We start from the raw sequence: 14,141 nt of genomic DNA on the forward strand, positions 1-14,141 counted from the left end.
TGTGAGAAGTTATTAGTCTAATGGAATCAGATGGTTAGTTGAAAAAATAAAGCTATTGTCAAACAGTCTTATCTACAAAAAGAAATTAAATCAAAATGTTTCTAACAAATACAATAATAATGAAAAAAAGCATGTTTGATGCAATTACCATTGCAAAATGCCCTATTATTCCCCTGCCCCACCCCCAAATACAAACAACGCATGAAGCAAAAGCAGCATAGTCTCCCACAAAATGTCTGGGGCATTTTGTAAAGGCAGATGAATGAGATTAGACAAGACTTATCACATATGCTTTTATCTCCTAGTGACAGTTCTTTAAAGAAAGGTATGTTGTTAATATAGCATTGTATGATGAAATGTTGCTATTTTGTAAAATTGAACAATAGTGAAGACACTGCTATCGCGCCAAGAGAACTTGAAAAAATTCTGTTGTGCTTTTTTGTTTGCAGCATTCAGAGCATTCACAGAGGAATACAAAGTAAAGTTCATTAAACTCAATAAAACTAATAATAGTCATGCTACCATATCTATGAAACTAACACAGTAATAACTTATAAACATGAATTAATACATTTTTTTAGTTGATATTTACAGTGATCTTAAAGCAATAGGCTAGGTATTCAACTCTCAGGTTTTTTGTACACTAATCCCTCCATGTTTCAGCTTATCAGCATGGCTCCTTTGACTTTTGAAAGAGTTACATAGGTAAAACTCTGCATAACTCTTTGAAAATTTAGAGGTATAAATCCAGAACTCTGCATCCTAGCAGATGTACCCATGATTGTCCCCAACAGTGGTTTTTTTCTATTTTTCATTTTGTAATATGTGTTAGAAACTGTTCCTTTTGCCTAAAGCTATAATATATTGCTCCATCCTTCAGTTTTATACAGGCAGAATTCCCATTGGCTTTCTGCTTAAGGACTTCAAGAACAGGCATAAATGTTTCATATTCTGAACCTCCACTGAGAGATGCTACCTGAGCAAAACTTAGAGCGAAAATATCGGTATAAGACATATGTCCTTCACCTTACAATTGTTCAAAAAGTAAGATAAGGAGTAGGCTTTTTGTTTCTTGCATTACCTTTTAGAAGATATGTCCTAGACATCAGAGCAACTAAGCACGTGATCAAAACCCTACTAGCCCCCCAGTTTAAATGAATTTCAACTGATGATCCAAATGGAAAGATACCTAGACATGGTAGGTCAGCACAAAATGCTCAAGCTGGGCTTCTGATCCTCCATCAATGCTTAGCCATTTGCACAGCCATTTGTTTTTATTCATACCAGTATAAACTACGAGTTACTGTTAAGTGAAATAGGGCTACTTGCAGTCAGTTTAATCATTCCTCTGATGTAAAGATTTTGGAGTGAGAGTCGATGTAGGGCTGTCTCTACTGTCTTTATCAAATTAACACCAACTTTAGAGTAAATTGACTATAGCAATATGCAGTCTTTAAGACTGTGGTCCAAACTGCAAACCAAAACTATCCAAGGGTTATCAAGAATTTATTGTTTAGATGATTCCACCTGGGTTAACTTGGAGAACACACTAGGGACAATTTCATCTTTGGCTATATATTGCTCTTATTATGCAATACCACAGATGACAATGGCAAAATTTGCTTGACTAAGGGATTTAGCCAAGACTGCATGGACTGGAGGTAATAACCACGGTAGAGATAGTCTATGTCTACATTAGCAAGTAGTACAACACAACAGAAGCAGATTTGTTGAGGAAAACAGTTTGTGCTGACAATTTGCGCTATGTGTATCGGGTACTATTGTGGACTAGCTCTAGTCTGGTACCAAGGCCTGAGTGCGTTGTACTAGTTGCAGCACAGGAGGTGCCCTCATGGAACAAGTTTTCTGGTTCAGCTTCATCTAAAAGTAATCCAGTTTGCATGGTCCAAGATTGCTCTGTGATGTGAACCAAAGCACGAGAAGCAGGGATAGCTGAGAGATTCACGTTAAGAAAGCTCTCCCCGCTTCCAGATGCCACTGTAAACATAGCTGTAGACTTCCAGATTTAGAAATGTACATTACTTCTGCTGATGTTAAATATGTACTCAAATACTTATTTGAGGTAAAAAATTAAACTAATGAAATTAATTACCCAGACTACTCTTAGATTCAAGGCTTACATTCACCACAGGACTACAGTCAATGTCTAAGGTAATGACATGTCACCATTCTGTGTGGTTCATAGGTGTAATTAGGATAATCTTATCTTTTTGAATTAAATGTTAGCTAATAGCATTTTCTTTAGCTACTTTTAATTAAAAAGAGCAATAATATTTGTGTGGTACTTCCTTGTTCTACAATGGGATCCATCTGGATCTGTATTAGGTGTCATAAAAGAAAATTAAATAGCAATCAATAATAATATAGGACTATAAGGTATCACTGCTGTTTTGGAAGAAATCTCCATTGCACTAAAGGGTAATACTTCTTAAATATCATAATACAACATTTCAAAAAATATTATTTAAACCTGCAAGAGAACAAATACAAAGACAGGTATGTTACTCCACCTGCAGATGTCACATGGTGTATGATTACTGAACAAGTAACCATCACTGGATGCAAACAATTTTGTCTCTGCCTGCCAGTCACCTAACCTTTCATTAAGGAAACCGACAGAGTAGCTGTGAAGGATTTGGCTCCCAGAACACCTGATCTGTTTTAGGAAATAAAAGCATTTCAGCTGGAGGTTAAACCGAGTACCACCAAGGAATAAAAATGCATTGGACGAGAGACACATATTCACGCTTATACTGATGGCTCTCTTAATAGCATTTAGCAGTCAACGCCTTTTACAAAAGCTCTTGCAAAATCACTGAACAAATGCACTGAAACAACTTGCAGGTTGAGGGGGACACTGGAAGAGTCAAATCATTTTACAACTGGAAAACGTGAAGCTGTGAGATGGTACAGCTGCAACAGTAACAGAGAGAAATGGCACTCAGTTCTCCTTGGTTCAAATGCAATAGAGTCCATCTGGCCATTTGCACCAGACTACCAAAATGCTTTCCTTTTCATCTTGTTTGGTGGATTGTCTTCCAACTGCTCCCAAGAAGAAGAGAAGGTTGATGTTTGGAGGGCAATGGGAAGAGATCCAAAGATCAACAAAGATAAGAACACACATTATCTTCTTTTTCAGGAAAGTCTTATGAAAAACAGCTACAGATCAGGTGTTCATGTAGCAGGCGAGTGGGTAATAACATCACTGAAAATCTCAGTAGAGACCTGTTGGTTCTAGGATACAAATTAAGATGGGGTAGGACTGGAATTAAGTCTTTTGCTACTGGCATTTTTACCTCATTAAGTGTGAACAAGGACTATTTTATGTATGTTTTATTATATCTCTTGTTTATATAGTATATTAAAACATGCCTTGTTTACTTACAGTTTTCTGCCTTTCTTCCCCCTTTGCTGTATTTGCATTTCTTGCTTGATCTGTGCTGGCTACTTTGAAAAAAAACCATATTTCTTACATTTTTTTGCTTTTAAAGTATTTTTTGCATGATCAAAATGTTAAACTTCCAAATGATTCAAAAATTATATGAATGAATAAGAACAGTCAGGTAGGCCCTGGACGTTTTTATCAGGCTGACTGTATTTGCAATAGGGCTTGAAAAAGACAGCTGGCTTTTGTACTGGACTGTGGTTTAGAGATGAGGTTGAAGGAGTTAACAAAATAATTTGAAGGTAAACCTTGTTTCAAATAGACCTAAGGAAACAGAAGCTCAGTCTACATGTTGGGGAAGGGACCTACTTTTAAAAGAACTAATTGTTTTTCAAGGAATAAAAATATGTTGCCCAGCGTTACCTGTTAGGAAAAGACTCAAGAAGCCATTTGTCATTTTGATTTATGTATGTTATAGGCAAAAATACAATTTTCTGTACCCACTTTTGGTTATGTAATATTGTGCTAAAAAGCTCTTCAAGTCAGTTGCTCTAGTGTTAGATCAGATATCACCTCTCTAACATCACTAATGTTTGAATTTTGAGACCAATTTTGAAGTGAGAACACAGTGCATTTGATTGCTGCATTAGCACAGAGGCTCCTATGTTCTATACAATGAAGCATTAAAAGGCCTTTTGTGTTTTTTTATTTAAAAAAAGTGTATTTTATATAAATTCTGTAGTGCAATAGCTTCCTACTCCATGTTACATTCTTTATGTTATATGCTTCCCCTGTAAACAGCTCTCCTGTATGAACTTCCTTTGCAGTTTGTGCGATACATTATTCCCCCCACCCTCGATTTGGATTAATGTCACTATTTACTCAAAAATTGTTCTGATTACCCTCTGAACATCTTTTAAATGTGTACATTTTGTTTCATCATTGAAACGGACTCAAAACTTTGATTCAGAATTCTGCAGTTAGTATAAAATATAAAAAATAGATTGATTGCAAAGCTATCTCCCTGAACAATCTTCATTTTCCAGTGATACAAAGAGTCAGACCCCTTTCAGGTGCACAGGTGAGTAACTTCATCTTAAGATTCCTTAAGTTGTTTTGAAATTCCACCACTGTTGGAGACTGACTCCAGAACTCAAAAACAATGCTCCCCTTACTGTGGTGAATGGCTAATAAGTCTGAAATGGCTTCAAAGTTTTAGAAAAACAGAAAAATATACTCAGGTAATTTTGCATAATTTGCTACACAGCAATTCATGATGAATGAAGTGATCCTGGACTGCACTTCTTATACGTGCTGTACTGGAACGAAAGATAGGTCCAGTCCTGCAACTGCTCAAGTAAATGTTTTCATTAGGAATTATACATGAGCTAGGTATTCAGGAGTGGATCTTGTGTATGCAGTCAAGACTGGAAAAACCAAATGTCTTAACCTGTGCTCCTGGAAATAATATTCAGCATAGTCAAAAGTATATAGTGAAATTATACCAAAAGCACTTCTAAAGCTTGATCCTTTTGCTTCCAAGATTTCAAAAAAATACAACATCTGTTATTAAAGAGAATTGCATTTCCTTTGCTTATACAATTTCAAAATAAATGTGCTTCTCTGAAAACATTTAAAATATGGCAGTCAATAAGGGCCTGGTCTTCTCATCTGATTTATATAGTTAAAGCTCCTGTTGATTTTAATCGAGAGAGAGAGAGAGAGACTCATGCCGTCCTCATTTACATTTCAGTCAGTCCCTTTTTCCATCAGATTCCCATGGGTTTCAGGGGAAATTCATCTGCACAAGGATTGAGGCTTTGATTTCACCACTTTGAATTAGTGATTTTAATAGGGCAGAATCAGGTTTGCATAAAGGTTAGCTCACAAGAGCTTAAGGAATCCAATCTCTGCTCCTGCAATACGTTCCCTATGGCTGGACTCCTCCCTTTCTACCAAGTGGCACACGTCTGAGGGGGCTTTTCCAAAGCATAAGGGTCACCTGGGAGAAAAAGCACACAGTAGGAACACAACACAGACCTCAGTCTTGCCAGAACAACATCATTATCTTGAATGGGATTTTTCTGTGGATCCAGAGCGTGGGATCAGATCCCATTTGGACTTAATTTGGTCTTGATTAGTTCACTAGGATGTAAAGGCAGATCGAACAGGCCCACGTGATTTCATAAAACTGCACATAGAAAATACAGACCAACACTTTAGGCATATAAAAATTGACTGGCATTTAGTTTTAGTCACTGAAAATATCTAGGAAGAAAAAAATAAAAATAAATATAGAAGATTAATGACTATAAAATACTCAAGAGCTAAGTTTTGGAACAGTGAGACACAACATGATTGAAAAATGTTAAGCAGAATGCCATATAAATAGGTAAAACTGAATGCAGCAACAAGTTGCAATGAACTGCAACTAAGGACAAAAAAAATTCTTTTTTTTTTTAGAATTAATGACCAGACATTTTTTGGAAAAAATAACATTATATTCCCAGTTTTTCAAATGACTGAAGAGACACCTCAATGTTATCTTGTTACGGAAATCAGAAGACTTATGGAAATATAGAAAACTTTTTTTTTTTTTTTTTTAAACTGAAGGATTGTGCTGTGTTCATTGTTTGGCTCAGCCACCAGAATCCGTATTTTGGGGCTTTTCAAACTTGTCTCTTTTCCACGGGCCAGGCTTGAGTGAGGTCTGTGGTGTCAGCCCAGCCATTTCAAGCAGAGGGCAATGTTGCAACAAAAATGCTTGCTCTTTTACATTAAATGCGTTAGGTGCCTGAATTTTACTCATTTAAGTGACAGAAAATGACACATAAGTAAAAACTAACCTAGGTCCACTATGGGAAGTAGAAGCCTGCTGTTACAAACCACATGTTGGTTGGTCTAAAGTGCTCTTAAGGCTTCCATTCTTGCTGTCTCAGTGTCTTTGCAATGCTTGCTGTTACAGTGCTGACCTGGAAGAAGCATTCGCTCCCTTCTGTGCACGGGGAAGGGAGAGGCCCAATCTCCGGCAACAAGCCCGTGGAGCAGCAGGGAACCGATGCTAGAATTTCTAAACGCCTCCTCAGACTTTGAACTGCTGGACCCTCTGGCTATTAGATGTGAGGCTGGACTGCTGCTCTTACAAAACTGTTGTAAGGGAGTATCCAATTTCAGCAGAAAATCAGAGGACAGCAAAAAAATACCCGTATTCTGTTTTCCTACAAAAAAAAAAACACCAACAAAAAAAACCCCAAAAAACATTTTGTAGGACATGCCTGTGTAGTGGCATACTTTTGCTTATGACTAGGATTAACGAATTGAATAAACTTTTTATGATTTAGGTAATTAAAGCAATCTATAGGCTTTTTTATATTATATCATAGGAAGCTATTGGTGCTGGATAAAAAATTAATAGCTGTTTTCAGACAGTGGTTAGACGGGTACTTTGTAATGAAGGCTTTGGTTCAGCATCTTTCTTTTACAACGCTGGAGAATATCACAGGAACCAAAGATGCTTTGGCAGGATTGACATTTCCCTTTATGTAAGTATAGGGGAAAGCCTATACTCCGCTTTTGGAACAGCCATGGGCGTATGGGTTGAGGCAAAGTTGGTGAGTCAGGTGATATTTTCTGTCAGTCCAAATGATTGAACTGAAAAACACAGACAAGCTTCGGGGCATGGAAGACCTGGGGCAAGTCACATGTACTTGAAGCCTGTTTTTTCCAGCTATATGATTTGTGATAATAAAAGGTACCACTTCCCCCTACAAAGCTTGTCTCTTGTGTCCTTACGCCATAACAGCTTCAAAAACATTGCCATTATTGAAGTATGGGCACTGCAGGTAAAGAAAAGGGAAAGAGAGCTCAAAGATCGTGTAGAAGTAAATATGGTTCAATCAAAGGAAAAAAAAGAATGTGGGTAATATTTTTTTAATACCAAGTTAAAAGAAATATTCTGAGAGATTGAGAACTTTTGGATATGTCTATATAGCCATTTGGCACTATTTATTGCCACAGAAATAACTCTATGGGTTTTTTATTTTAAAATTGAACTTTTTTTCTTAGTTATGAAATGTTGGCAGTTTTCTATAAAAATATCAATTGCTTCAAGTTCTGGTCATTAAATCTTTGCTTTTCCTCACAGGATCATTAATTAAACTGACAAATGCAATAACTAAAGTTATGCAAATAAAAAAAAATCATGATTTACAGCACAGATAAACTAAAATACTGTAGTCCTTAATTAACAGATATACTTATGAGCTTTTTAACAGAAAGCAAGATACGTGAGATGCTTTAAGTAGAAGTTGCAATTTTGCAACATAAGTCTGTACAAAACCTCCAGACAGCACGCTGTGAAGGAAGTACCTGTGTCCCAGGAACTGCTTTTTCCATAAATCCTTGTTAACAGTAGCTTTCCCCCCAGCCCCAAACTATTTACAAATATATGCATTTTGCAAGCTCAAAGCACCTTGTTTCACATCTTTATGAATGCATGCATTGACATTTCATCCTTTCATGTGCAAATTCTAAAATTCATTGTAACCAAGAAAACAAAAAAAGTTAAAAGAGTTCAAAATCTGTCTACAATCGTAAGTGAAAGGATCAAAAATGTCAGATGTTGCAGAACACTGGCTCCTAACAGAGCTCTCTTTATTTATTCACTGTTCTTGAGTCATTTTTTCCCCGTTTTTTTTTTCAGTTTGTTACAAAAAGCAGTCTTTTTTTTAAATTAAACAGTATTTAAACTAAACAACTCTTCATGCCATGCAAAAATAACATTTTATGCACTTTTTTTTGAGGCTTTCCATGTCTTAGTTCATAGGCATTACTAAATGTGTTTTAAGAAAAGTTATTTTTATTGCTTTTGTAACTAGTCACATGCTAGTTTCGCGTGTGGGACAGTAACCAGTTTCTCCTGGACTTGAATGAATTTCTGGGGCAAATAAATGGTTTTCCATTTTGTGACCTTCTTGGTTACTGTCTTTCTTTACCTCACCCACAGCATGGTAAATGTCTTGGGTACAGTTGTGGCTCATGCTTTTGGGTGAAGAGCTGACCTGTGGCTCCTCTGTTAAATGGTTGCCATCACTGTGTTTATCCCCACAGCAATTTGTCTTGATATCCTGTTGCTTTTCATGTTTTATACCATGTAACTCCAGAAACTCTTCTTCTTCTCCAGTGTCTGTTTCGGTGAAGCTCCTCCTCTCTTTTGAAGGGAAAGTGAAAATCTTTTGTTTGGGAAAGAGAGGGGACGATTTTTTAACAGGTCCCTGACAAAGTGCTGATGCGTCAGCACCAAGTAAAGGTCGTTCACCTTGGGGTGAATTTTCTTCTAGGAGAATGGTGCTGATGTGCTGAGGGGTGGCCTGTGTGAAGTCTGCTCCTGCCATTACTGGCAATGGCCTTGCAGTGCTCGGTGGAGTTTGTGGAGCACCACCTCTATTGTCTTTAAAATTTACCTTAAGGGATCTAGATTTTAATGGGTTGCTACCTTTCAAGGAACTTTTGGGGCTTTCCATAGCAGTGTCTAAATGCAAATGACCATGCAAAACAGTTTGGGATCCACTGCCGTCACTGATAACAGCTCTGTCGATTGGATTATAGTCAAAGGTGACATCGGTTGGAGAAAACATTCTGTCTTTTGTGAACGGTATAAACTGAGAACTCCTTACTCTTTGGTTGTCTTCCAGGTTAACAGTGTCAGCTGGAAATCTCATTTGCAAGTGAGAGCCAGGAAACAGAGAAAGGGGAGACCTCTCAGTTTCCGTGAAGTCAGTCGCACAACTGGCAAAACTGTCGATACTGGATGTGCTTCTCATGTCTGCTATGATGTCCATAGGTCCAGTTGGCAACGGATCTCTCTGACCTGTAACTTCTTCCATTTCTATTTCTTCTTCATACACAGGTGGCTTTGCTGACTGGTCTTGGTAACCAGCATTAAGATTAGGCTGAGACTGAGTTTTAGTAATTTCGTTATACAACATCTCCAGTTTTTGGGCACTGAGGTGCTGCGGGCTGGAGGATGCTGCGGCGTTGTTTAATTGCTCGTGGGAGTCTTGTTGACTAACTTCTTGGTATTTGTTCTCATAAGACTTGTTTGAGCTTGTTTCAGACATTGTCCTTCTGGCCCATTTCCACCGGCTTGGGGACAGGTGGTTGTCATCAGGTGTCTCCTTTGGATTGGCTGCTTCTCCAGGCTTACCTGAATCTACTGCTACATCTATCATTTCCATACTGCGAGCAAAGGCATCTTTCAGGTTCATGGAGACAATACTGCCATTTCTTTTAGCTCGCTCAAGTGCTTCTCTCCTCTTAATTGCTTTCTCCTGTCTTTTCTGCTCCTTATAAAACTCTGAAAAATTGTTCACAATAATTGGTATGGGCAGGGCTATGACCAGCACTCCAGCGATACAGCAAAGTCCTCCAACTATTTTACCTAATAACGTCTTAGGATAAATGTCACCGTATCCTACAGTAGTCATAGTGATTGTTGCCCACCAGAATGATGCAGGGATACTTGTGAATTTTGTAGCATCCTCATCCTTTTCAGCAAAGAATACAAGACTTGAAAATATCATTATTCCCATGGCTAAAAATAATATCAACAAGCCCAATTCATTGTAACTCCGCCTGAGCGTAAAACCTAAAGACTGAAGGCCTGTTGAATGTCTGGCGAGCTTAAGAATCCTTAGGATCCTCATAATACGAAATATCTGAACCACACGTCTGACGTTTTGGAACTGCAGGACACTTTTATTGGACTCCGTGAGGAAAATGGTGACATAGTACGGCAAGATAGCTAGTAAGTCAATGACATTTAACGGGCCTTTGAAGAACTTCCACTTATTCGGTGAGGACAGAAAACGCAATAGGTACTCCATGGTAAACCAAGCAATACACACAGCTTCAACGTGTGCTAGCTGAGGGTTGTCATTTGGCTGCCCAAATTCATCTATTTCTTGAAGCTCTGGCAGTGTGTTAAGAGACAAAGCAATAGTGGACAGTACGATGAACAGAATGGACACAATGGCCAAAATCTGTAAAACAAAATAAACAATGTTCTGGTTAGACTGATACAAGTGTATTTGTCAGGGCTTGCTTAAATCCTTTCAAATGTGCATGTGTCAAACTCAGAATGGTGGAAGCTGCTTTGGCTGCTGCATTCATTATTTTGTTTTAATATTTTGATTTTTGCACAGAGAAAAAACATTAGAGTTATCTTAGACATGGCCAAAACCTGATGGTTTTAATGCCTGCAGTAAGCCAATTCATTTCGGAAAGCAAGCCATGACTGGTCTTACCATTTTAAAATTACAACAGAAGGTGATATTTATTATTGCAAGTTACCAAGTGAAGGATATAAAGTTCCTGCTAATGTGCAGAACATTATTAATTTTCTGCTTTCAGTGTAATTATGTAAAACTTTACACAGTGCAGAGAAGTGACTGGGAAATACCGTGTGTAAGCTGTCAATTTAGTACTACGTAGTGCACACCTTCTCAGCCATGAGTAAATTTATGAGCCAAAAGTCAAAGTTAAGAAGAATAAACAAGAAGCATTGTTTAGGAGACTAGTCCTGCCAAATTGTCATGTCTAGACATATTTCAGGCGCTATAAGAATTGAACGTATTGGCCCTGATTTACATTGAGAGCAAGATGTTAAAAAGTAAGCACTAGGATGAAGGTGAACCCAGTTTCATATCATGATTAAAATGTGTAAGTAAATGAATGCTTCCTAGAAATGTTGTTTCAATTTTGTCTCAGGAGATAGGTTTTATGAAATATTTTGTCGTTCATTTTGATAAAGTTCAGGCACCTCTGTACCTCACAGCCTTCCATTTTGCCTGGAACAGCTGGTCATTCTCATTAACAGAACAAATATTATGAGAAAAGGAATGAATCTATTTGAGAACCTAATGGTTTTACTACAAAGTTTAGTTATTTATACTCAAAGGAATATGGGCAGCTTTGAAATAGCGTGCAAAGTGTTAAAGTGATGCAAAAATTATTATAATACTTTACTTGGAAAAAATATATTGTTTTGTTAGAAGTCCGAAGTAAATCCAGGTTTCTATTAGAAATACTAAAATAAATTGTTTTCTGTTTTAAAGCTCAGTTTCAGCTAATTCATAAAAGCATCTGCTCTCATTTCTCAGAAATGGTACTGTTAAATCCATTTGGTGACGTTTGATGTACTTCCAAGGACACGCTAAGTCTGACAAAATTGCTGTAATACCCAAGAAGAGTGAAATGCAGCTAAGCAGAATGCAGGTGTGATGAGTATATGAGGAGAGATCGGTCACGGTGGTGATAACAGCTCCAAAGATGGAAAGGCCACCTCACTCTAATTTTGAGAAAAATAGCAGTAGGCCTGTTTCAGCTAGGGGTTACTAAGCACAAATTCAGCTCTCTAAGCACAAACTGAAATTGCTCATGGTGTGAGGGTCTGTATTTGGCATCATCTTGTACTTATGTGCTATCTTTGGCCTTTTCCAGCTAATAATAGTACAGAACAGGTAGCATCTTTCATATTTTGAAGTATTCCAAACAGATTTGTATCTCTCCCTACCAGCACTGCTTCTGCCTTTTTTTTTTTTTTTTTTTAGCCATATTTATTGGAGGAATAAGACTTATTTATTTCCCCTGCCAAGTAAGTTGTGGACCACCTGTCTTCATCCTTCATACAGCCCACTAGAAAACATACTCTGGTTAATCTATCCTAGTTAGAAGGGATATATATCCCTTTAAAACAACAGCAAAAGAATTCAATCTTAGTAAAGAATGAAGGCAATAACACTGCATACCTAGGCAGGGCTGAATAACGAAATTTGTGAGGTCCTGTAGCTAGGACAGAGGCAGACAAAAGGCAACACTATTGGAGAGCAATAACTACCTTTCAGACTGTGAAAGTTGCCTGTATCGGATTTCACTGTGAAAAAGTTTGAAGCTTAATAAAGTTTACTAGGTTCTCCACTTCACTGAAATTACTGTAAAATAACTAATGCGTGCTTGAGTTCTCCAACATACTCAGTAACATAATTATACTTTCAGAATTCAAAGAACAAATAACCATGGCACAGATCTGAATTGTTGAGCTTACAGTTTCTGTCAATCTGATTGCTTCGTCGTTGGGGCCGGCATCACAATGTAAATAACAGCATAGGAAAAAGCCGTACAATACAACACAATTACTTGACATGCATTGTTCTTAAAAAATAAAATCATGAGAACGTATCTGCCCGATTGTCATCAAACTGGTTTTAATTAGGAAAGACTGGCATTTCAGTCTGTCATAGGGAATTTATTGTATGCCTAAATGTTCACCAGTATACAAAAGATCCTAGAAAAGAGGTGAGTCAATGTATAGCACCCCTTCTTACACTGTGTGACAATGCTAAAACTCAGTGCATTTTATAGGTATTGAATGCAAAACTTTCCTGTTCAGAGTTGCCACCCGGGGTGTTTTATTGACAACAACCATCCATCTGTTTGTTCCAGCCATTCAGTCATATGCTGGTAACACACAAGCCTGAACTCTGCCAGCTATTTGAATAAAATCTACAGGCCTGGAATTTTTAGTGTTTTATACATATCATCTATAAGCATGAGTCTGTTCTTGGTGAAAAAAATTTATGGCAAAAGAAAGTATTTTGGTTTCTTCTAATGTAAGAATCTCAAGCTTTTGTTTGTTTGGGACTTTGTTGTGTAATTAAAGTTATGCATCATTCCACACAGTATGTTTTAATTATTGCAACTGATTAGATTTTACAACTCATTAGGCAAAGAATGGCAGGGGATCGCTAGGATGAACAATAGCAACTATGAGAAGAAGAAGAAGAAAAAAAGGGACTCCCTCTTCTAAGTCTACATAAAGAACACTTTGCAGATAGTGTTATGCTGGCAAATCCTCATAGACCAGATGTAGCTTATATTAAGAGAAGCGCTGAGTTTATAAGAAAGGCCTGTAGCAATCTGCTCGGCTAGCTATGCTGCTACAGAAGAGTAAATAAAACCTCCGTTGACTGAATCTTGACCAGCAAAACTTCCTGTGTTCTGGGCATGTTTCTGGAGCTGTATTCTGGACTGAAATGCCTGGAAAATTTTGTGTACTCCAAGTAATCAGTCTATGACCACAGTTTAGCTCTATAATTCTTGACATACTATATTTAATCTGCATTTCAGAATATAAACAATATTCTGTTTAAATGAGAAATTCTGGCAGTTTAGGTCATTTAGCTATGGTTCTACAAAAACACATAAAAATCCAACTCTTATTAAACTTTAAAAATATTTCCTTATAAATTGCAAAATGCTTCTAAAAGAATGGACAAATTTAAATTCCTTTCTTACGGGCTGGATATGAGACATTTGAATCTGCTGCTCATGCGATGAATAGTAAAACAGTCCTTGAGTTAACGATGCAGTCTCTTAACAGGCTGCTCCGGACACTGTTGTTTCTGATTTTTGTGGAGCAAGAAGTGGTAGCAATCTGAAAATGTAGTGGTTTCCCAGTATTAAATTGCCACCAAAACCTGGCTTTTTTTTTCCTGTGCATTCATCTCATTACTCATTATTGCCAGCACTGTGAGGATTTCTGCATAGAATGAGCACACAAACTGAGGCAGAAGAGAAAGGTGTAATGGAACAGGCTTCAAATTGCTCCTTGCAGTTCTGCAACAACTGATATTGTGAAAAGGCTCCTGACATAACTGACATGCCAGTGTTCTTGTTA

General features: G+C 37.4%; 1 protein-coding gene across 1 annotated transcript in view; it reads right to left on the minus strand.

Annotated features, from left to right (window-relative positions):
* Window positions 1-7,825: 7,825 nt before the first annotated feature.
* Window positions 7,826-14,141, minus strand: part of KCNB2 (potassium voltage-gated channel subfamily B member 2) — a 184,438-nt gene continuing 178,122 nt past the window's right edge. Inside the window, exon 2 of the mRNA XM_009469009.2 lies at window positions 7,826-10,446. Within this exon, the coding sequence (XP_009467284.2) occupies window positions 8,284-10,446 (2,163 nt within the window). The 3' untranslated portion in view covers window positions 7,826-8,283. The remainder of the gene's footprint in view (window positions 10,447-14,141) is intronic.

This window comes from Nipponia nippon, unplaced genomic scaffold (genome assembly GCF_047370975.1).
Source record: "Nipponia nippon isolate SJK-2023a ecotype South Korea unplaced genomic scaffold, ASM4737097v1 scaffold_1, whole genome shotgun sequence".
Lineage (NCBI taxonomy): Eukaryota > Metazoa > Chordata > Aves > Pelecaniformes > Threskiornithidae > Nipponia > Nipponia nippon.